Here is a 25,264-nt window from a genome sequence, read left to right on the forward strand (position 1 = left end):
TAGACAGATAGAGAAAGCTGTCTGTGCTAGGTGGGTCCTTTCAACCTGGCTAAGCCGGTGCGAGACACAGGGAAGTCTTCACTCACACAGAGTTGAATCATAAACTGATCTTGTTCGATTTTTTTTCCCCCTCCCTCCCTCTCCTCTCCCTTGAAAGGGCCCGTTCCCCCTGCCTTTCTTCCTCGCGCTCTCAAAGGGAGGGAAGGATGGTGGCACTTCACAGAGGAATAGGCCCTCTCTTCATCTCGCCAGCTGAGGAGACCCCCCTGCAACATCTCTATATCCATCCAGCCGGCCGCTGGCTCTCCAGAAGCCTGCTGGATTCAGCAGCGTGTGTTAGAACCACTGAGGAGCTTTCAAGACAAAATCCACCTTCTGAGCCTTCTGCCGTGTGTGTGTGTGTGTGTGTGTGTGTGTGCGTTTCAAGTCGCTCTCCCCAGGCCACCTCAGTTATCTGTGTCACATCACAAGGTGCCTTATTAGAGCGCGGCAGAAGGGTCCTGTGTCTGCTCGTTTTAACGACGTGAAAGAGAGACGGATGGATGGAGGGAGCGTCGGGGAGATGGATGGACGGGTGGGGAAGCCACATCCCACCCCGCGAGCTGCACTTTGTCGTGGTTTAGTTGAGACTTCAACATTGATCTGTCTTGTCTCCTCTCCTTGCGAGGCGAGGGAGGCAGGTGAGGCTCAGCATGTGTGTGTTTAACAACGGATCGAACAGGGAGCGAAGGAGGCGAACAGGAAGAGGGACACATGAAAGCAGGAGCAGAGCCAGGAGAGTTTGAAAGAGCCTCTTAGAGATGACAACAACTCTTTGCCTCCCATCTGTGCACATCTTGATGGCTTGCTTCCATCTGTCTTTCTCTTGCTGCTCCACACATAAAACCCCAACTGACGCCACAATGGGAGGCCATTGTGGAGCACAATGTAGTGTAAATCATGGAGCTGCATTCAATCCAGACGTTCAGTAAACAAAACTACAATTCATGTTTTGTTTTGAGGCACTTTTTGGACTGTTGTTGTCTTTTAACTCAACTACGAAGTGCCCTCTACTCATTTGTGAATTCAAAACCAGCGCTGCTGGTTTACTTCAAGTGCTACATTAAAGCAGCCTTAATATCTATGCAGTTGTACACTGATGGGAATCACAAATACATCCTGGTGTACACTATTGAAACAATTACTTGCTATTTGTTTTGTCAATTTCACAAACAAAAATCAGAAACACCACCTGTTTTCAGCTTCTCAAATATGACGATTTGTTGCTTTTTTCTGTTTTATTTAAACTACTTGGCCAGAAAAATGTGAACACCTAAGAACAACATGCAATTACTGAAGATTCCAAACTGTGGTCTGTTACAGCAGCTTTCATTTTTCTGGACATGTTGTACCCTGAATAATGGAGTTTTGCTGCAGGGATTTGCTCCCATTCTGCCACAAGAGCATTAGCAAGATCCATATTGCTGGGCAACAAGAAGTGATGCAGGACAGCTTCAATGATTCGTCTATTAATGACTGAAACTTGGTTTTAACTTCTGAAAAGAGCAGATTTGCTGCTTCTCTTTGCTATATAGGACAGTAAATCAGTGGTCAGTGGTCTGACAACGCAAGCAGACAGACTGCATGCCCACACAGGAACATTTTACAGACTAACTAACTGTTCAATTAATAAATACAATAAGTAAACAATTAAAATTATGGATAGTTTCAGCAATTTGAAGCATTCACTTTGGGCTCTGGAAACTTCTAACTGAGGGTTAGTTCAGATCTTGCATAAGTTGCTAAATACAATCAATACATCTGAAGATACAGATCACTTTTAGTATGATAATCAGCCTGAATTTTTTTTTTAAATCATGAAGAGTTTAATATTTTACATGAGAAAAGCATTGCACAAGATAACCCTGAGAGCTTCAGGAGTAAGCAACTGGACTTGTCTTTTTGGTTCTTACAGACATTTCACCTCTAATCTAAAGAAGCTTCATCAGTTCTAACCTAAAGTTCTACTGAATTCTGCTGAAGCAGTTCAGATTACTGTGACCTGGATGACTAAGAAACCGAAATTTTATGAGATAATTACTACAGAATTTATCCAGACAACTCCTCCTTGGAAAAGTAAAATACTCAGAAGTTATGTGGAGAATGACATTTGTGTAACATAATGAAAATAATAAAGAATTTGTGGAATTAAGAGGTGAGAGCAAGAAGAGAAGGTGATAGAGCGCTAAGTGGGAGCACTGTAGGTGTGTCGTGTCACAGTGCTGCTGCTTTGCTCCCCAGTGAGCAGCTCTCCCATCCAGTTCTATAATTGCATTTTTGGGCACACACACACACGCACACAGAGTGGTGACCAGCGGGTCAATTGCCCAGCTAAATGTGTTTTCCTTCCCCTCGCTAAGAGGGTTGTGTAGGGCCGAGCCAAGCTGAGCTGGGCTGACCCCGGGCCAACCCGCACTGCCACCAGACCGCTGGCACCATTACAGCTCCCTGGTCACATTCAACACTGGTCTCACAGAACTAACAGCGCTCACGCTGGACAGGAGCACAGTGAATGATGGATGAGCGGAGAAACAAAGGAGGAGACAGATAGAAGAGAGGGAGGGACGGATAGAACAAACAGTGCTGACCCACACTGCTGTGACTGGAGACGACTCCGGAGCCGTGACAGGCCAGTAAGTCATCCAGCAAGCGGACGACCGGACAGATACATCATCGCACAGATCACACAGCACTGACAGCACTGCTTCTTCAGAGCAGGACACCCTGCGCTGAGCGAGCGGTGGTCCGAAAATAAAAACCAGCACTGAATAGTACGAGGCGTGTGCGTGGGTTTGTTAGTACCTCTGAAGCCTCCTTCCAGCAAAGCTGTGGCTCTGATCCTCTTCTGTCCCGCCCACTCGTACTCCTCGAAGCCCCGCCCGTTCTCTCCATCCATATCTGCAGAGTCATCGTCGCCTAACGCACCCTCGCGCTGACACACAAAACACACAGAGACACATGTTAATCACAGCAAACCCAGGTGTAGTTGTAAAACGCTGATAAAGTTTAAACAATTGAGCAGCGACTGAGCCTGTGGAACCACACATTTCTTTTTAAAAACGGAGGCATTTTCCCCTTACAAAATTTCAATTACACTATTTTACTTCTTTGAGTAGAAGTTAGGCTAGACATCCACAGCACGCTTTACCTGTACTGCACCATGCGGCATAGAAGCTGTTCATCTACATCACATGTTGAAAGTTTGCCGTTTGCACTGGATGCTGGACTTATGCTCCTATATTTGCTCTATATTTTAGAGACAGTTTGCTTCCTGAACAGCTTTGAGCTGCTGTGTGTGTCATACAGTCGTTATGATGTCGTCTATACCAGCATAGGAACTGTTCACATTGATCTGCTGAAAAACACGCAGAAGAAGTAACCTGCTGTTTAGGCTTAAATGCATCATAGGATCTGGTTGATTAAGATTTTCTTTGCTTAGCTACAGGCCTTACATTTTTTCAGGCTTCTTATAAAAGACACCACAGTTCCATCATTGTAAGGAGGAATAGGAACAAAAAAAAGGAGGCTAAAATGAACCCTAAATGACAGTAAGCCCTGTCTGACAGTAACATTGGAGATCATCAGATAGACCTAATGGGCATGTTAGGCGTCCTTGTAAGCAAACTCTGTGCCACAGTACTGATCAACAGCTGGAACGGCATGGTGCAGTACAGGAATGCCTGGTGGAGAAGAGGTGTTAGTGTCTCTAGCTAGCGTAATGGACAGCACTTCAGGAGGATGTTGATTAGTGGTGATGATTCATCTTCGGTCTATTCTAGGAAAGAATGAAACTGTGCAGCATCTACACGACAGAGGGTGTGTTGTCCAGCTGTGACAGGAGAGGAGGTCACAGGTTGACGAACAAAACAGAGTGAAGAAAGGGCTACTGGAAATATACTTGATGTGACTGCTATGTAAGAGCTACAGTGGATACGATGCAACCATGTCATAAGGGATAAACTGCAGATCTGCTTCTTGAAAACAGAGTTTGAATATGTCAGTAACAGTGTTGGTTTTTATTCAGACAGTTAATCCAATATGATGTGACTGCAAAACCGCCATGTGAAGGAGGTTAAGAGGTGGTCAGTATCTAGCGGAACTACAGGTGCTACTGGTTGGTTTCTGCACTACGGCACTGATGTGACTGCACGGAATCTACAGGGAGCAGAGAGGTGACTGGAAAAGAAGGGTTGACAGGCTGTCCGACTGGCGGTAGGCAGGGTTCAGGGCCCGGATTGTACTACCTGGATCAGGCATTGTTCCACATGTCTACTCATCTCCTCCTCGCTCCCAGCCAAGGGGGCGCTGCACAGCGGACATACCTGGCCCCCATCCTCAGGCTTCCTCCTCTTCATCTTGCCTATACGGGCTGGACAAGCAGGGGCAGTAAGGAGAAAGAAGAGAGACGAATTTATAATGTGAATGTGGTTCGAAGCGGTTGAATCGATTAAACTTTGTGCATGTTTCTGTGTATGATAACATCACTGGTTTCAAGGCACAGGAGAGAATCTAAGAAGGACCTGAGTAACATAAATACTAGATGAATCTTCCTGGAGTTAACCAACAAGCATTGCAGCATAGTATATTCTTCCTCAGCCCTTAGAAGCTTGCAGGGATGTAAATGAAAGCTGGTGTGGCTACATTCGCCCTCTCTGGAGTGTATTAGGATGTGACAACCCCGGTCCTGTTTCCACTCTCTACATCCACGCCACTCCTCTCCCGGTTTCCTCCTCGTCTCTCCTCCCCTTCTCTTCTGTCACAGCGTCCCCCCTCCCACCACCACCACCACCACACACATTTAATTAGAAATTTAACAGAGCAGAACAGCCGTCATTGCACCCCGAGACTCTGTCGTTTTTTCTTAACTGCAAATGGCGCGCGGGGACATTAATTTTTAGCTGGCTGGGAAAGCAAAGGAGGCCAAGAGGGACTGTGGCGAGGGGTGGAGGCAGAGGAGGACATGAGGAAATACGCCATAACTGCAGGGGAAGAAAGAGGATGGAGGGAGCGAAACAGGGAGGGTTAAAAAAAAAAAAAAAAGAGGAAAGGCCTCCTCCTCTTTCTCACCAATTCTCCTCGTGATGCTAATTGAGAGGAGCATTGTTAAATACAGGGCCGCTAATTAGGTCCGGCAGGGTTCTCTGCCACCCCAAACCCCCACCCTTTACACCCCATATGAGAATGACTTCTGATTCCATGTGAGGCCAGAGGGACAGAAATGGAGGGAGAAGTTTAAACAGAGCCTTCCCTGAATCTAGTCATAGGCTCAGAACAAGGCCTAGAGAGTTATCTGATGTGTTTAGTCAAGAGCGGGGGGAAGAATCAGCATTACAGAGTATAAATCTGAAGACATTAATGTGTCTTGGCATGTTGTTCTTGATCGCTTTAACTTTTAATTCAAAATAACAGTACATGTACATTTTACTTGATTCTATGTCGTTTGTCTACCTGGATTTGGAAACACAGCTGCAAGCTGGAAAACAGGTTAATAATCTTTCAAATGACTTTTTTTTGTCTTTGAGAATTCTATAAATACATTCAGAACAGCAGTAAGTGGCGTTTAACAGCCTTCTGGGATTTTCATACGCACTGGTAAAACATAAAAGGCACAAAGTGGGGCTTTTAAGAGCTAAGGTGAGCCTAGCTCATCGGGTTTAGATGCTTCTGGCATATAAAAAAAAATAAACCATACTACAGTAAATTTATTAAGAGACGGATGAGACATTAGCAAAAATAAAAGGATGTAGTCAGCACACTGGAAACTCCTAATGCAAAGCACATAACAAAAACACAAAGTTTGGTTGCTTCTGTAAATCCCAGATGTGCTTCCTCCAGGCTCATCAACAGCCTGTCACGTCCCTGATAATGGAGCTCCTTCACCCTCTGGGCCTCCCGTCACTCCTCTAACCCACAGACCTCCTCTGGTGGCGGCTGGTTGCCCTTGCGAGAGGGGCCTTATGGTCTAAAAACACCCTCGACCCTGTGTCCCACAGCACCTCCACCTAAGCAATGTGCTCCAGGAGGCCTGCTCCGAGGCCGAAATGACATGACGGTGGGTGCATTCAGAACTGAGGTCCCTGTTTAGTGATAACCAGTCCAGACCAGCAACTCTGAGCCTTAATGTCAGCACAGTATGACACCTTCACCCTGGTCACCCCCCGTACACCTCTGGGTTTTATTTGTTTCTTAATTTAATGTGTATCAAGGTGAGATCATTCCTTTATCTTTATTTATTTATGCGTAAAATGATGTATTTGTGAGTGCTTCGTGTTAAAGTTATCACCTGTGTAACTTGTTAACAGGCGTTAACGGCCTCATTCAGAACAAGGTGGTTAAAATCAAACCAAACTGTGATCTTTATTAAAAAATAGGACATTCAAATGTATCATAAAGTTCAGATACAACACAAGCTGGTGTAAAAAGGAGGCAGAGGGTTGTTTGCTTAGTTGTACAGTTATGTGATGGGGCATGATGAATGAACCAAGACCCAATCAGGAAACGAACGAGCATGTCTGCCTCGCTTTATTCCAAAAGACTCTGTTTCTCCTCGTCTACATGTCAACACTGCTCACAGAGCGTCTGACCGTCTTCGCTCTTGGACAATTCTTCCAAAACGTCTATTCTTAGTGACCTAAACCTGTGTTTGTGTGTGAACAAAAGGCCAAAACCCACAGGAAAAGCTATATTTAGAAAGAACGCCCTTACATGTGTGGATGGCAGCTGAACAGAAAATATAAGTATGTTAATTTAAATCAAAGCATAATCAATCCCCATCATGTCAGACCGCGATACTCTTCTGTCTCCTGTGCCTTGACTCCAGTGATATTATTTTTATTTTATCATTCATTTCTGTATCAACTTTAAACTGTGACTGTACAGCTGCTGTGTTTTCCAGATGTTTCACAGCCAATAACAAACCATAGCACAATAACAAGATATTAATATGTACATTAGAATCAGCTCAATTCATTTGAGCCACACATTAATGGGGGATATTTATTTAGGAAGCCAAACTATATGTGTATACATACCATTCAATCTCGTTTGCCTGTTTGCTCGAACTCGTAAAAATGTCTGCAAGCAGAGGAGAAAAAAACGAGAGAGGAAACACACGTTAGACAATAAAGAAATGTTTTAATGCGTTTCACAGCACACACACAACTTCTCGGACTGGGATTGTTTTGGATGCTGCGAGTTTTCTCCGCTGAGTCTGAGGCAGGTAAACAGTGGAACCTACTTCTCTCTTGTTCTCCACCTCCTCCATTACTGCCAGGTTTCTGCCTCAGCTCGTCCCGCGGCCGCTAAAACTCACCGCAGCAAAGTGCCCGAGTGAGTCTCCGGATGCTGAACATCACCGCAAACCCAACGTTTCTCTCACAATTCAATACGGATGGAAAAGGATTGAAAGTGGCGCCCGTATCGCTGAACACCGCTCATGCCCGACGCCATGTTGGATTGTTTTGATCACGTGACCGCGCTGGAAAACGGAAGTAGAGGGGAACTTGTTGTTCCGGTTCTCGGCCGGTAGGGGGAGGCAGCGAGTTTCAACAGGAGTGATGGATTTCATGTTTTACAGACGGACTACTGCACACACAGCTGCTGTAGTCATACTCTAAGTGATATTATTTATAAAGGCAGGAACAGAAAAGAATAATAAATAGATTATACCTCTTTAATTCAGTGTTTTATTGTGGAAAGTCTCTGTTTTTATGCTGGTGTCTTCAATAATTGAGTCTTTTCTCTCCGTGCAGAAGGTAAACTGCAGTTTTGCAACCCCTAAACCCCACATTCAATCATAATTTAATGATCCAAGACAAAGTTCATTTTGCAGAAAGTTTTCTTTTTATAAAGATATTTTTAGATACAGTCGTCCTCAAATGTATTCACACCCTCCCATGAAAGAAGGAAAAAAAATCAGATGTCACTGAAATAAGTTAAAATTGACAAAAGTAATAATACATTTTAAAAAAATGAAAATCATGACATTGCTTTTGAATTGTGTTTCAACAGAAAAACAAACAAACAAACAAAAAAAAAACAACAGCATGATGGGACCCATAAACTAATATTTAGTTGAACAACCCTTTGAGCCAATCACTGCTATCAAGTGTTTTCTGTAACTCTGAATCAGACTTCTGCACCTGTTGACAGGTGTTTTGATTTTGGCCACTGCTCATCAGCAAAGTGCTCTAATTTGTCCGGGACAGTGTTTTGTTTTTTTTGTTTTTTAATTCTTTTCAACCACAATTCCAAAGCAATGTCTTATTTCACTAAATTATAATTTAGAAATTTTTTATTTATTATTACTTTTTTAAGTTTCTAGTTATTTGAGTGACTGTTGTGAATTTTGCTTTTTCTTTAATGGAAGGGTCTGAATACATTTGAGGACGACTGTAAATATTAGGTATAGAGATGATTGATACTGAGGCATAAGTCCATGAAGTCCATAGCGACTTACTAAAATCAAGGGGTGTTCCTTTCGTCTAACTATTTATTTATTTGTGCTGGATTTGACCTTCCTTGGCTGTAAGTGTGAAGGACCTGACTACGGAGTCCTTTTTAAAAAATAAATTAGGGGTCACAAGGCAAACAGAAAGTCATTGGTTAAGTTTACATAATCTTTGTTTATGTGACTTATTCAGGGGTGTCGTGCTATTTGTTTAACAACATGTCCGCTCGTGGCTCATTTTTAAGATTGCATAACTACTGTTCCCACGGCGGCAAAGTTACACACATCAGTCATCTGTAGCTGACCACATGATGAAACGTTAGACTGACTTCATTAATAGTTCATAAAGTCTTTGTTGCAAACTCACTTATGTACAAAAAGAACAGCTCCCATCTGAAGGATTATGTCCACATTGTCTCAGTATCTTGTTATCAGTCAAGTGACTATTATACAGCAGACTGTGAGCCAACAGTGTAATTAACCCAGTTTTGTAAATAAAGGAGTTGCAACTTGACTTTAAACCTCAACACTGATGGAGTCCTGCATGAATACTGAAGACTGAGGTTAACAAGCGGCATTAAATACATTTCAAGTTATTTGATTATTACCTTTTAAGCTCTTCCAAAACAATTAAAGAATGTTTTGCGGCCTTTTCATCTTTACATATCAAATTGGGGGAAAAAATACAAATGACTGAAAGACAATCGACAGCTTCCTGTAACTTTTAAGGTGTGATGTTTTCTTGCATGTTGTTCGATGTTTTCGCATTATCAATACAAAAACTTTGCCGACTTTTTTTGTTGGCTCTCCTGCATGAAATACCCTTTAGTGACGATTTTATCTTCTAGCACTTAAGAAATATATGACTTTCCATCAGATTATGCGACTGGAAATGTTAAATTTCTTCCCTTAAAGATAAAAGTGGTCGTTCTGTTGTGCTTTGGCAGCACTGCACCTACAGAAATGTTCAAAGTAACTGTCAAAAAAAACGTAATGGAGTCAAGAGTACAATATTTTAGGTATCTCACGCTTGTACTTGTGGATACACACTCTTTCCACCTATGTCAACTGTGCCATAAATTATATATCCAACATTTATCTCGGGAAATCTGGAACATTTGGGGTCCCAGCTAGTTCAGGTTGCCTGGGGTAAAGTCCCTGCATCATTAAAAGTAATGGTCTTAGCAATAAATGTACAGCATTGTGAAATTAATTACGTGAGGTCAGATTCGTCTGTCCTCTCCACTTTTGCAGAATGTACGCCTCAGGTCCACTGGGATTCAAACGCAGAAGCCCGTACGTCTTTAACTATATGCTGACTAAAGCAACCCCCCACTCACGGTTATGGATACCCTCTCTTTGACACGGCAACGGTGAACAGGCAACGGTTCAGTCCTCTCACCGCCGGCTCATCGTCCATCAGCGAGAGCCGTCAAGCAGCCGGGCCTTCACCTTCTCCCCGTTGCTTCCCTCTTCCCCTCCCCTCCCTGCCCACGCTTGAGTTATAGGCCTACTTGCTGCGCATCACCGCTACTACCGAATCATTATGATACACTCACTGAATGGCTGCGGATAGGTCAGGTTTTTAGAAGAAGTGAAGAGGTAGAGTGCCCTGAGACAGACTGACAGGCAGAGAGGAGGTGGCAAAGTCTGCCATTATGCTTTATTTTCAGGGTGGTAAAAAGAGTCACCATTGACTTAATCATTTGTATAATATAAGGTGATTTCAGCAGTTTCACTTAATGAGAAAATCTACTTTATTGCTATAAGGTCTTTATGAGCTGTGTCATCCTGAACGTATGGATGTAACGTCTGCATGGACTTAATAGTTCTTATTTTATGGTGTTAGGGGGGAAACCCACTTAACCCTGAGATACATCACGGCCAGAGGAATTACCCGAACAAACTTTGATGAATTTAAGAGATAAAAGCAGTCAGGGTGACATCTGAGATTTAAGGAGATTGGCCTGTTAGTCAGCTTAACTGCTGAGAAGGCATAAAAACCCAAATCTGCCATAATGTTCCGCTGTACTGTTATATGTCATAATTACGGAAATTCACCATTTGATCCAATACATTATGGAAGTGTCAGGATTTGCTATATTGTTTTTACAGCCAAAACAGGACTCCTGAGAACGTGCCTTACATTTCTATTTGAAAATCATTTTGACATTAAACTTAATGAAAGCAGAGTGCTGGTGTACTGGGAGGGCAACACTTAAGGTTTGTCTGATTCACTGGATTCTCAGCAGCAAAGTGTGACAGAAACAGGAGATAATATCTCAGCATAACAACAAACTGTAGTCATTTGGCACAGTTTGAAAAAAAATATAGATATGTGTTAGAAATCAGCAGCAATATATCAGTGTTGATGATATTGAAAACACTGATATCATGTTAATCATACACATATGAAAATATACTAAATAATCTGTCACCAGTAAGTATCTGGCAGACCTTCCCAACTAGTTTGAGTATAATTTCCAAAAACGAGACACAACACACAATAAACCAAAACTAAAGATGAATTTGACTGATAGCTTTTCTGCGTTTCCAACATTTCTATACATTTCCATAATAAAAATATGATTTCTGGACACGATAACGGTGTTGTGACAGTCTGATATTGTGACAGCACAGTACAATGAAACCCAGCTTACTGATGAAGTCTAGTGGTGCATTTCATCATTTTAATGCTCAATTAAAATCAGAATTTGCAACCTGTTTGACCAGCATTTCACTTGTGATTACAACATTGCCTGTTGAAAACTCCAGATGAGGTGACTGTTGAGGGAAATGCAGCTAGGATGAGTAGCAGAGTGTACCACGTATGGTGTATTTCACCCAGGACAGGTTGGATTGTTAACTAAAGCTGGCATCTTAGAGCCTATCAGCCTATAGCATCACCCCTTGTGTATTAGTGACATACTGCATGTATACAGCTAACTGTCTGTATGAACAAAATAAGCTTTGACCTGATGTGACAGCATGAATTTTGCTTAAGCTTGAATAAACGCTTGGATAAAACACTAGATATTCCATATTTAGGTGCGATATGGGACCTTAGTGCCAAACAGGAAACAATGATGTCTGTGTGAGTGTGTAGCGGTGTGTGTGGCCGTGTGTGTGACCTGGTATCTGTCCGAGTGGTGGGCGTCCTCAGACGACAGGGGTGACACCACAGGAGATTCTCCCTCGCGTTTGATGTGCACCGACAACAGCATCGACTGGACGGAGACAGAAAGGGAGAGATAAGATGAGTCTTTCTATGCAGATGATGTTGTTGCTTCATCACCTGTGGAGCAAAGAGTACAGCAGAACCTGTCCTCGCTTGACAGCTTCTGCATGGGAACAAGCAATAATCACAGACAACAGAGAGTAATACTCCACTAATGTAGACTCAGATCTGAAAAACAACTGATACCATTTGACTGTGGAGAGAAAACGCGCATACATGCGGAGACCTTCACCTGAGGTTAGAGTGAAACTGAATTTATTTAAATGGTTTAACTCGGCCATAAGCTCCTTCCTTTGGCAGTTTTTTCAGAATAAAATATACAGTATGTGTGATGGCAGCTGACATCCTGAAACAAATAATGTAATCAGTTAATTAGTAGAAGCTGTTAAAATGCAAGTGTTGAAAGACTTTCAGTCTGAGCTCAGGGGAAAGCTGAAGGATCTATTGAAATGTAAATGGCGAAATGAGTTCAACGTTCAGTAGAAGTTAAAGCATCAAAAGGCATTCAGTCAGACTGCGGGTGATAAACTGAGCTGACAGTGTCAGTTGCATTGACAGAAATTAGCGCCAGTTGAAGTGCAGAAACTGAAGTCAGGTAAAAATCTTTAGCTGAAGAGCAAACAATGAGCTGGAGTGAAAATGAGGAGCAAGAGAAGTTTTAAAGGTGGAGATCTGAGACCTGGAAAGGATTTAAGGGATGGCTGAGGTGTAAGAATTGAGGTGAGAGTTGAAGACATGGGTTCTGTCACATTGTCATTAATGGTGACGGCAGTTAAATTGTATTTGAGGAGTAAGAGATGGAAACGGATAAAGAGAAGAAGATTTAATCGTTGAAATCAGCTAAAATGCAGCAAATCAAAACAGCAGAATTGTCAGTTGGATTCCTGCTAACACACTGCAAGGCAACACATGGTTGTTTGACGATTCAAATTCTGAACATTGAGGTTTAGTTTTGTCTTACAACACATCTCTTACATTGAAAAGAAAAAGGAAAAAACAAAAACAGGACAGGCGATTCTTTACCCTTGGAGCATTTCAGGAGTGTTATTGCCACAGATGCTGAGAGCGACACGTCATTGATGATGACTGTAACCTGCCTGACTTTGTCTATAAAATCCCTTCCACTGATTAGAGTTAATGTTTATGGGACGTTAAGAGGAGTTAGGGAAGAATGAGAGATTGGAAAGAGAGGAAGCTTTGGGGAGAAGAGAGGAAGGAGGAAGAGAGGGAAGGAAGGAAGGAAGGAAGGAAGGAAGGAAGGAAGGAAGGAAGGAGGAAGGGTAAACATCTGAAAAAGGAGGAGTGTAACTGTCTGACATTATGGGACACTGCCTGTCCATAAATCTGTCTCACAACACTTTGCGCGGACGATCTCTCTCTCTTTCTCCATCACAGACACACACATATATATATAACACGATATCCTCGTTCTAACCCACTCTGTGACAAAGACAGTCCAGGGAATTCCTCAAGTAAACAGGGAGGTAAGAGAAAGACGTGAAAACGAGAGAACAGGAGAAGAAAAAAGAGGCAATATCACTTTTTTTTTCACAAGGCTTAGTCCTGACTGAGCTGTAGCTGTGTGTGTGTATTTTCATGTGTGCCTGTGCTGCTGCTTTTTTATTTTTTTTACAAGGCAGCTATGAAATATTTGTATTTACAGTCGTCTCCTATTAATCAAGTGGAAAGGGGCAGAGCAGAGGCTTAAGTGCTCGACAGCAGTAATCTAATAATAATATGTGAGAAATGACCAACCTCCAGTGCTGCCACAGTAAATTGGACATTATGCATGGTGCTTTTATGCCTCTGTGTGTGTGTCTCTGTGTGTGTGTGTGTGTGTGTGTGTGTGTGGTCTTTTTCTTCTCCTTTTATCCAGGTTTAAAAAGGTCAGGAATCATTTACCTGAGGGCGTTCTGGGAATATGCTTAAGTTTTATCATTAGAATATGACATTTAAGGGTATTCTACAAAGAGATTATAAATGAAGATCTCCCTGAAATTTTTGGTCTTTTAAACCAACCAATTAAATCAGCATGTGAAAAGATCAGCGCACAAAAAGGTTTAAAGCTACAGTCGGGGTGAGTCGCTGGAGCCACGCCTCACGGGACAAACATTTGAACTCTAATTGTGACTGTAAACTCTGCAAAAAAACAAAAAAACAAAGAGGCATGTGTTGTGGATTTGCATGTTAGAATTTGTATGTTTGTAAGAAAAGGACAAGGGTGAGTCTCAAGTTCTTCAAGTGTATGTAGGATGCTGTAGTTCCCAACATAAATGTGTGTGTTGCTCTACAGATATCGCATATTTTCCCTGTGAACCAATCACCTCAGCTTAGCAAGTGGGCCGCACACCCCGTAAGTAGGTGCGTTGGGGTTAATCTCCGGTTTAACAGGGGCGGGTGGTGCATACCAGGCAGGGGGACGACAACAACATGCCCATGTGCTTCAGACTAGCCCCTCCATTCTTCGTGGTCCGCCGCTGAATACTAAACAACAGCGGTGAGATGCACAGTCACGGCCGCGGAGGAAGGCCGGCACTCACCCCTGAACCCTGCTCCGTCTGCCTTTCTCAAGTACAAGCCCACCCACAGTGCTGCGAGCGCTGCTGTAAGCCCGGGTCAGCACCCAAAGGTGTGTGGGAATGAAAACGGATCACCCGAATTACTCTAGATCTCTTGTGGGCAAGTCAGTCGCACTTTTTCCTGCAGTCGGGTGTCTGACTTTCACCTGGTCTACAGTTGCAAATGAAAACAAACATAGCTGAGGCCTACGTTGGAGGGGTCTTTTCAGGAAATGTTGGAATGGATCGTACCCTTGAAGACAAGGGTTAGCGAGATAATATACAAAAAGGTGGCAAATTAATGGTAAAATCTGATCCCTTAGACCTTCCAGAGAAGAGATCTGGTGGCTCTGTTGTGCTTTGGGTGCATTTACTGGCATACTATGGGAAGGATCATTGCAAATCAGTACAAAGTTGTTCTGAGGGGTCGCCTTTAGCCGATGATGAAACATTTCTATTGTGATGGGAGTGGTCGTTGACTAGGGGTCAATGAATGGTGGGAAATTTTGGACCAATGTGTTCAACTGCCCTCCATTATCATCAAAACATCAAACAAGGGAATATCTCTCGGAAGAATTATATTTTGTCGCTTCGTACTTCCAGAGACTTGGAGATTATTGTTGCTGTAGCAAAGTGAAAGGAGTTCTGTTGGTGTCCTTCAGCCCTCTGGTGCTCAAGGATAGCAACAGTGATTCTGTAACCAGGGTTAAAAATTTACAGCTAGAAAAACGGCATAAAAAAAATGCAGTTCCAGGCACTCAAGGCAGGTTTGAAAAGTAAAAGGCCTTTACTTTTGTCGGCGTATGCCATTTTTTGACTGTAATTCTTCAGCCCTCCTTAACCCTTCTAAGACAGACACTTTATGTTGGTTTTTCCTTTAATTTATTACCCAATGTATGTATAGTATAGTGTGCTCATCACAAATCATGATGGGAATCTTGGCCAGCTTCTGTAAAGTAGCTTTCAGAGTTAAAACCAAGTCAATTTTATGAGAGGGTCCTATTATTTAAACAGCCTTTAGCTGTAGAAATGAAAAGAAAGAACAAAACTCCATCCAAAAAAAGCCAACTAAGAACAACAGAACCGCTTCATTTTTTTGTAGATACAGTTCCACATTCAGGCAGTTTGAGGGATACCTCCAGTCTGACAAGTAATTTCTTAGAAGCAGCCATCATTAAGCCAACCCACCGTAACTGTTCTTCTTTCGATCTTTTCTCATAATTTATCAAGTCCATCCACAGCTCACATAGCTGGAACTGTGAGCCGGACTTTTCTATTAAGTCTACGAGATGCCAGAGTAGTGAAGAGGTCTTTTAAAAAGGTCTCAGTCTGGCAGCTGGTGCTGGGTTCAGATGAAGAGGCACACACTGTAAGGAAAAGCTACTTGATGGGATCATGAATCTGTCGTCTTGCAATTTGACATTGTCTGTCTTTTTCCTTTCCTTTTCTATCTGCCCGCATCTCTCTCTCTCTGTCTCTCTAATTGGAACAATCACAGTACAGTGCCTCTTGGCCCCGCTGCCTGTCGGACCACGGGAGACTGGTACTTCTATGTGTGTGTGCCGAGGATAAAAGACAGAGGCCCACAGTACAGCTGATTTCCCCCTCGGTGCAGCAGAGAGGAACAGAGGCATCAGGGAAACAGCTCTGATTGTTGGACAGTAAGGAATGCACTTTATATCGCTGGAAACTAGTCATTATGTTATGCAATCACACCTGCACACATTGAATCGGGCAGTCAAAAATCTTCCTTTTCTTTATTTTAAACAACTTTCTTTCTTTTTTTTTAGAGACTCTCGTGCAAAAATTACGTTTTTTCCCCTTGTTAGCATGTTTTTAAGAGTTTAATCAACAACCTGACAGGGAATTTAACATATGTTGGTGCTCACTCCTCTGTGGCCTTTTTAGTCCCCAACGTAGACTTGAATTGAAGATAATGACAGAGATAAAGAAATATGAAGAGACACATGCGGTCTTTTTGATTCCCGACTGAGTGTAATGAGGATCTCACCTTGGGGGTTCCTGGAGTTGCTGCTCCATCCTTGGGTGAGGGGTTCTTACTGCAGAAGAGAAAGAGAACAAAACAGAATTTAGTGAGGTTTGCATGACACAATGCAGCACCGGGGACTGAATCTGCTTACTGCGCTTGTTCAGCAATTTCCCGGCAAACACAAGTACTGTGAATTTTACCAACGGCTCACTTGGGACCAATTTGCCAGATTCTTGTTCATGCATTCGTTCGCTTTCATCCATTGCTCTTCTGTTCTCATTGACCCTTTATCCATCCATCTCCTGCTGCTCTGTTCGAGGGTAATTGAAGTATTACAGCGAGCCTGACTACAAAGCAATGAGTACTAAGAAAATTGGCCGTGTATCTATATAAATATTTATTGATGTATTCATTTGACTGCGTTTTCTCATCACACTCATTCACAAACGCAGGACGCGCAGTGTGCACGCAGAGGGGGGCAGAGGGAGGAAATAACAGATTTTGCAGTGATTTGATTTGTCAGTGCAGTCAGCCTGCGGTCACTTTGACTCTGAATTATGTTGAAGACAATCAGTTGGCTTGTAAACATTATAGGGAAGAAGGGGGAGAAAGGGGGGCTTGTTGTATAGCGATAGAAATGTGTGACATCTTAGATTGAGGATGAATGATGGAAAGTCAAAATGTATTAAATAAACAAGCTTGCACCTTCATTCTGCCACCACACATTCACAATACTTGGCTTCAATCTCTTTTTCTGACCCCCCATTTTTAATTGATTTGTTGCTCTTTCTTTTCTTTTTTTGTTGCCCCCTCTTCCTTCGCTTTTCCTCCCTTTCCTGTCCTTCTCTCTCCATCTGCCTCACCATCATTCTCTCTCATCTCTGCCATCCTCTCTCTCTCTCTGACTCTCACAGAAACACAGAGATAAATTTCTCCGAGCTTCACGAACCGTTGCGACAGCCTTGACGCTGACAAAGCGAGACAGGGTTGTCATGTTTGCTTTGAGACCCTGTTAGCACTCTCAGACCCTCTCGGACACACACACACACACACACACACACACACACACACATACACAAACAGACAGACAGTGGCAGGCCATGGAAGGAAGGTTGCCTAAAACTGAATTGAGCGCAACCTCTAATCTGACAGCATGCATTGGTAGACAAGGGATTTCCTTTTTCAATGGATGGACGGGTGGATAATAAGAATAAGAAGCCTTATTTATATGTCACTTATCTGAAAGAAGAGTTTACAAAGTGGTGCACAAAGAGGCATAAGAGCAAGACCAGAAAAATATAGGACCAGTGAAATATAAGGCATAGCTGCAGAGATAAGAAAGAACGGATGAGGGGATGGATGTGTCAGAGTGCTACGAAAGGGCGTCAACTCATCTGTCCAACTGCTTTATATGTTCTCTTACATATTATGCGATGCTTGATGCATTTCACATTTTGTTTTTTATCTCACAAAGAATTATCTTTGCACAACATCGCTCAGTGTCAACAAGTCGGATTATCTGTCACAGGGAAAACGTAAGTCTGTGAATGTAGTCTTGCAGGATGTGACTTTCCTCAAATGAGAGAAAGTCGTGTAGACTAGGTAGGTAACAAAAATGAGCTTTTTGCATTATGGGAAATAGAGGATCGAGCATTTTAAGCTTTTAAAATTGCAGGCGCTGTGGCTTAGTTGGTCAAAGCGCCTGTCTAGTAAACAGGAGATCCTGGGTTCAAATCCCAGCAGTGCCTTGAAAAAATCTTTGGGGGGAATTAATAAAGTCTCATCTTAGGTGCCAGAAGTCTAGATTTCCAGGCCTCTTTTTTTTGTTTTGAACAGCTTTTACGTCTTCTGTATCCTCTAACTTGACTAAAATACAAGAGTAAATTGCTGGAATACTCCTTTAAAGCCCAGTTGGAGGTTGTTGAGCTTCTGTGATGTAAACTGTTTCTGAGTGAAACAGAAAATGAAGTGAACTTAAAAATGTAACACACATTCTCACACAAACTTCTCAAAATACATGACCAAATGACTAAATATTAAGTTAACGAGTTGTTAATGTTAGTTATGATTGTAGTTGTCCTTTTATGGCTGCACTGATAAGACCGATTCTTTATGTCAAGAGCCTGCATGTGTCTCAGTGTACGACGCAGACCATATGTGTGTCTGCTTGTGTATGCATTAAATGTCTTTGTGCATGTTAACCCTGTCTGTGAAAACCTGTCACTGCTGTGTATCCGTGGATGTGCATATGCATCTGTATATTGTCTTGCAGCTGCGTGTGTCTTGTGTGTGTGAAGAGCAGGCCTCACCTCCACCAACAAAGAGAATAAACACGGGTGACACAGTCGAGCTGCCGTGTAATGCAGGGGAATCTGCCAGCACCCCCCTCAACCACACATACACCTCTCTCTCTCTCTCTTACCCCCTTTTCTATCTCTGTCTCTGTCATCTCTCTCCCCTTCTCCCTCTATCTCTCTTTTATTCATTACCTGGAACCTCTGCAGAGGCATCAACAATAACAGCCACCTCTACCTGCTTGTTGACAGTGTCAAACAGCGACAAGAGAAGGAGGGAGCGGCAGAGAGGGGAAGAGAGCGAGCGGGAGAGGACGGCAGTCGCATGCCTGCCACGATGGGAGAAAATTGCCACAGTGACAGAGGGGGTGATAGAGAGATGAAAGGAGAGTGGAGGAAAAAAAAAAAAAGAGGGGGGGAGGGAAAGAAAAAGGAGATGAAATGTGAGGTGAGAGAGAGATGTGGCGAGGGAAGGATGAGCGGGTAGCACAAAGAGAGATTGAGGGAGGGAGAGATGAAAGAAGACAAGAAAACGAGAGAAAGGAAGAGAGGGAGTGATGGGAGAGTTGGTGCGCTGCCGCCTCTCCTCTGGCGGCGTCTGTTTGCCCGGTTCTATGAATTTTTGATGCCGTGAGGTTATGGGGCTGGAAATTCCAGCTGGCTGCCGTGTCAAAGCAAAGGAGAGGAGTGTGGAAATGAGCAGCACAGCAAAGCGAAACAAACACACTAGACAAGCAGGAGGAAAAGGGAAGGAAGGAGGAACGAAAGATACAATTTAAAATGTGTGGCGGTAATGAGGCATGCGCGTGAAGAGGTGGGGGGGAGACAGTCGAGGGCAAGTTGGCGCCTCAAACAAGTAGTTCTTACAGTGCTTTGTCCCAATACGTCACACGGGGAAGTTGTTTATACAGTAGCTTGTCTGAAGTAGGTATGGTTGGTATAGCTGTGAGATCATAAACAAGGAGTAGTCAGACTGTATAGGTACTAGGGATCAGGTGGTAGGTCAAATGTAGGGGATCTCTTAACTGAAAATGATTCCTTTACAGTTGGTTCAAGAACACAGTTGACTGGCTAAAACCTTCCTCCTTTGGCTTGTCTATGTGAACATAATGTAATGACACACCTCCTAAAAATGCAGTCATGTATCCCAACAACCTCTTGAGTTAAAGACACAACCCATTACAATAAAATTACAGGCAGGATTTTTCAAAATAAAAGTGCAAGTGAGCTTCATCAGATACTCAACATGTCCGTCTGTGTGGTGAGTCTCTTTGAAAGGAGACTCCTGTGATTTACTGCCATACTTCCATGAAGTTTGGGGATTTACTTAAAATGTAAACAGCAGAGAGCAAGATATTGAGACTTTTAATCATTTGTATGGGACAAATCAAGGCACAAAAGTCTTTATACAACTAGTCTGAGTGATAAAGTGGCCTTCAGGTGTAAAAGCTTTTTGTTTTTATTTATCGGGCTGTTTATGGTATAACATGACAAAATAAATTCCTGGAACAGTTGAATCCCTGTTTATTTTGAAACCTGCCCAGTGACTGTAGGAAGTAGGAAATATGATGCTGAACTCCAGAATGTGCATTACTCTCATTAATCACACTGCTTTGCGTCATTAGTAAAGACTAATCATATGTTTCATTTACGGGGGTGACCACCTGAATCTCATCCAGAAATCTTTATGATTTCCCTGCGGTGTTACAATCCGGAGCTCATGTGGGAGCCAATCAGTGATCAGTTATGTAAGTCCGAAGCAATCTTTGTCTCGTCAGGTGTTAGGTGTGGAAAGTGAACAGGTTTTTGACCACTAAGGCAACGTGCTGCTGCAGTAATTAACTGTGGTACTGTTTGCGGTTTAATATAGAAAATATGTAGCGTATTTTACCTAACGAAGGGAGAAAGAATAAATAAACTAAGTGTTAAACTGGAAAGTTTTCAATTTTGGTTGGCCACACACAGCAATCAGCATGTCAATCATCCAGGTGGAGCAACTCACTGGTTCCTTTTTAAAGAACTGAGCATGAATTGGCTCCCACAGCTTTGAGTATACATAACACAACGCAACCCTTATAAATAATTAGATGTTTAACATGTAATCGAGGGTAAGTAATCCAAAAGAAGCCCCCAGATTACATAAGCTTCTCCATAAGACCTGGACCAGTCTTTTATGTCAGTATTGCACTGGTCTGATCAGTAATTTGGAAGCAGTTCCATTCCCTAAAACTGCCCATCCTTCCCCAACCTGATTAAATCTGCATCAATCTTACACAACTAGAGACAGACTGGGTTTGACTGACATCCCACCACCTCCGCTCCCTACCAGAGATAAAGATGAATAAGTCCGTTCTTGGTGGGAGTTTGACCGGCTGGATGGATATAGAATAGAGGAATGGTGCTAAACTCGAGATACTGATTGCTTTTTGCCTTTTCGTGTCACCTGGTAGAGAGGTTGGTGAGGGGGCTTGCTCGAGTGGAGGCAAATTGATTATGGAGGAGGAGGGAGAAGAAGAGGAGCAGGGCTATGAAGAGGAGGAGGGTGACGGGGGTATGTAGATTACTCTGCCCCCCCTGAGCCACCTGACGTGTACAGGGCAAGATAGATTTCCATTTGCCAAACTCCATGTGTGTGTGTGATTTCCGTGTCCGTACATGAGAAGCTGTGGCCCATGAACAAGTGATAGAGCTCGGAGTCACGAGAGAGGACAGGCTGGCAGCTGTAATCAAACACACACATGCATTTATATGCGGCGAGAACAGGAACGGGATAGGAAACAAATAGAAACACGAGTAAGAACAGATATTTATCGAAGAAAAAAACAGGCGGATATGGCACACACACACACACACTCTCCTCAAACACCTTCGTTTCCATACCCGCAGCTCTTTGATTCGGCGAGCGCTGGTCGTCATTAAAGGCAGATTTACTACAAATTGGAACAAATTCCCACTGTCACTTTCAATGATGGCAGCTACCTTGCAGAGAGCCAGAGAGAAGGAGCGACAGCGGGTGTGTGTGCGTGATTCAGAACGAGGTCAGTTTTGAGATATGCAACACTTTCCTGCCTTTGTTCCATCACAAACATTCACAGGCATTTCGTGTGTCGGCTTGCAGGTAGAAACGACACCTCTCACAAAATATCTCGAGACGTTCCGCCTCTCATCCCTCTCCTCTCGTGTCCTCTTTTGTTTCTCGTGGCGCGGGTTAATGGCGAGTAGGTAAATCAGCCAGCCGTGACGCGAGCCACCATCCCATCTCGCCCAGGGATGATGCCATTTCCTTAAATAACTGTGTGTGTGTGAGAAAGAGAGAAGGTGTACGTGGGATCTGAGTTTCCCCAGGCTATAGTATCACAGACTGCCAGGGGGGGAAGGACAGACTACTAACCTTTATTAATTATTGAAACGCACACACACCTCGCCATATCACATGATGACGGACGGCTCCATTCTATTTGGTTTTGTTCTATTCTGTTCTCTATTTAAGATCTCAGATCCACTTTTTTTCTAGTGCCTTTTTATGATAAAGAAACTTTATCCCCTGACGAAAGCCAAGAGATGTCACTAAAAAACAAAACAGACTTTTTAACCTTTGTTCTTTAGATTTGCTTTGTAATCCATCTAATTTGGTTGACGTTCATTTGGAACTTCTTTCCCTATTTTCCTCCTTTATCATCATCTTAACTTCATTTTTCATTATTCTTTTGATTCATTTTTGGGGTAAGGCATCTCAGTTTTTCTTCCATTACTCATACACAGCAAAGATTTTCCTTGATTGTCCTACATGCATCCTTTTCCCCTTGCAAAGTTAGATCACTGCTTCGGTCCCCAAAGACGAGGCAAAGTCGGGTCAAGAAGAAATAACAGAATAGTGTGAGAAGAAAACAGACGAGAAGAAGAAGATTTTGGGAAGAAACATGAGTAGAGGGGGAAAAAAGGAGAAGAATAAGGCCTAGATTAAGGACCGATGAAAGCAAACGAGAAAAGTAAAAGATATGGGGCGAAGAGGGAAGATTTAAAGTTGAAAACAAGAATTAGATGAATGGCGTCGATGGCAGAAGGAATAAGGATGAGCGGTGCAGTGTATGGACTCGGACAGACAGGAGGAGGGGAGCATCCAGTGTAAACGGGGGGTAAATGAAGTGTGATTTCCACGTGGGGTGACGCTATCAGTTGCCCTGTTCCTCCGGGTTAATGGTGGCTATCATAAAGCCGGGCCGCTAAGGTGGACACCGGGTCACACACAAACACAGGCAGCGTGTCGACCGCACACCCAGGTACACAAACACTCGCGCACATACACACAGCCAGACGTGCGGTCAAGGTGAAATATGGATCCTAATGGTTGTGTCCCATCGTTAAAAGGGCTTGGAGTTGATTTATCCGTCGTAAAACAGCTCGTGCGACTGCCGTGAGGAGAAGAAGGGGGCGGCGGTGATCCTGAGGTCACAGGTTTGAATCCTAATCCCTGTAGGAAACACTTAGCTTTACGTTGACGGCATGCCTCTGCCTTTTATGCTGATTTATGGCGCCAAAATCTCTGCTCAAAAAAAAAAATATGGGTCAGTGAACCTGACATAAAAGCTGAGCTGATGTACAGCCCCGCACCTTATTGCCTAAAAATTACAGAGTTTTATGAGCCACTGAGGATTATCTTAACATTTTTGTTTACCTTCGAAGCTGTGAAGTAACATCCTATTCTTACTATTAAGAAAATGTTTTTTCTTTTAGGAAATACAGAGGCATGCTAATTTAATTGATCAGATTTTTTTTTTAAAAGAAGGGTTATGTGATAACATGACATTTTAAGACTTAGCCTTTGCTGCCTTACTCAGATCACAGGTTTGATATCAGCTTCATCAGTCTGTGTCCATTACAGACATAACTTTAGCCTTGTTTATCGTACAGAATTTTGATCCTTCCCTTCTTCAGTGGATGGAATTGGTCTATTATAAATTATTCCCTAAACTTCTAGTAGGTAGACAGATATTGTTATTTTGGTTGGGACCTTAGGCTGTATGTAAAAGATGGATGGAACCTCAGGGTTTAAAAAGTGAACTCAATGTGGAAGTGCCTTAAACCTGCATTCTTGCTACCAGCCAGCAGGGGGCGACGCCTCCAGCTGCAAAAAGAAGTCTGACTGCCTAAAACTATATGACAAATTACCTTACTTCTGACTTGGTTTGTTACCCTGATAAGCATTTTCCTAATGAGCTTATGGACTCATCGCTAGTTTCAAGTCTCTGTAAATGCAGCACAATGCTAACTGTGTAAATTAGGGCCCCATTTAGAATAAAACAGACAATAAAGCTGGATATATTATAAGAAACTTGTGATTGACAGGTTCTCATCATTTCACCGTGTGACAACTAAATACCAAACTCAAGCCAATACAGGCTGTAGTCGAGACTTCAGAGACACTGGTCCCAGTTACTGTGCTAACAGCTAAGCTAACAATCCCAGTGTGTAAGCCAACTCCTCACTACAAGACAATCTCATTTTCTATTTTGTATGTTTTGTAACAAGAGTATAAAAACATACACAAGACACTTGTAGAGTTCTTGGATGGTCCTCTTATCAGAACTTAGCTGCTTTCTTTGTGTTAAACTTGGTTAAAGATGTCACAAGCCTAATTTTCGTTGAACATGCACATCATTTTCATATCCTACTTTCAGCAAAAAAAGGTAACTTCCTAAAAAATGTTTATTTAATGGTTGACATGAAAAATAACTAAATTCATTCCTTTTGACTTCTTCAACTCTTAGCCACATCGTACAACTCATATACACAAACACTTACCGTGGGAGTCAGTGGATCCAGAAGGACCTGGATGCAGACAAGATGGTGGATCTCTACAAAAGCAACATTTGCTGTTGACAGGAAATTACATGACCTGAGCACCAGAAGCTGGTCTGGGCTATTTGTTTTTGGAGTTGGAGAGGATCTTCGAATACATTTTTCAGCTTTTATAAGATTTTATGCAATGTGGTTTATCAACTTTGAATACACATTTTGAGGAATCCAGTGAGCGTAGGTCAACTTTTTAACTGAAATGAACCCAGAATTGAAATGAATTTTAAAATGGATGCAGCTCTGTGGAGGTCAAACTGACTGAGTCATGTCACATTAGCTCACTAATGGTCAGCAGGGTTTGGTTGCTCAGATGCTCCGTCTGATGTTAGCCTGGATTTTCCCACAACTGTAGTGTAGGGCCTGCTGGCTTAATCACAGTCTGGGAAAGCAGCTCATAACACAGGCTGTGTGTGTGTTACTGGGTTACAAGGAAAGATTGGATCATTTGCTAACTGTTTTCAAGAAAACCATCAAATCCTGGAGGTCCAAGAACAAAAGTGGGAACCAGCAGAGGTCACCACGAGCAGAGGGAGACAGTTTTAACCCTACAAATACAAAATAAAAGCATTCTGAATCCAAACGATGTCATGCTTGCTGATGTGTGAGTGTAAACTTAGGGAACACTTTAAATTCTATTTTTCTGTAGGTATAATTTGCTGGAATTATTTTGAACCAAACCATAAAAGATATGTAGCTGAAGGGTTAATTTGGATGAGGATGCAATAAAGTTGGTAAGGGTCACTGTTTTTAGGCTGCAGCACAGATTTCCGATGAATCTGCAACTTTTTAGAAACTTGTTGATTAAACTTCATATTGGCACATTTTACTGATTACAAACTA

The 25,264-nt window shown here is 42.7% G+C and overlaps 1 protein-coding gene and 1 non-coding gene across 9 annotated transcripts in view; one reads left to right on the forward strand and one right to left on the reverse strand.

Annotated features, from left to right (window-relative positions):
* rnf220a (ring finger protein 220a) overlaps window positions 1-25,264 on the reverse strand; it is a 200,373-nt gene that overhangs the window by 27,329 nt on the left and 147,780 nt on the right. For 3 of the 8 annotated variants that reach the window (XM_008290870.1, XM_008290871.1, XM_008290876.1), the window contains 5 exons: window positions 16,296-16,344; window positions 11,620-11,715; window positions 7,071-7,113; window positions 4,284-4,423; window positions 2,842-2,971 (listed from right to left, as the gene is read on the reverse strand). In XM_008290870.1, the coding sequence (XP_008289092.1) occupies window positions 2,842-2,971; window positions 4,284-4,423; window positions 7,071-7,113; window positions 11,620-11,715; window positions 16,296-16,344 (458 nt within the window). The remainder of the gene's footprint in view (window positions 1-2,841; window positions 2,972-4,283; window positions 4,424-7,070; window positions 7,114-11,619; window positions 11,716-16,295; window positions 16,345-25,264) is intronic. The other 5 variants (XM_008290874.1, XM_008290878.1, XM_008290872.1 and 2 more) reach the window with 3 other exon arrangements.
* trnat-agu (transfer RNA threonine (anticodon AGU)) lies at window positions 17,949-18,022 on the forward strand. Its single transcript has one exon. It is a non-coding gene; the product is annotated as a tRNA-Thr (tRNA).

The sequence above is a fragment of the Stegastes partitus genome, unplaced genomic scaffold (genome assembly GCF_000690725.1).
Source record: "Stegastes partitus isolate 25-593 unplaced genomic scaffold, Stegastes_partitus-1.0.2 Scaffold700, whole genome shotgun sequence".
Lineage (NCBI taxonomy): Eukaryota > Metazoa > Chordata > Actinopteri > Pomacentridae > Stegastes > Stegastes partitus.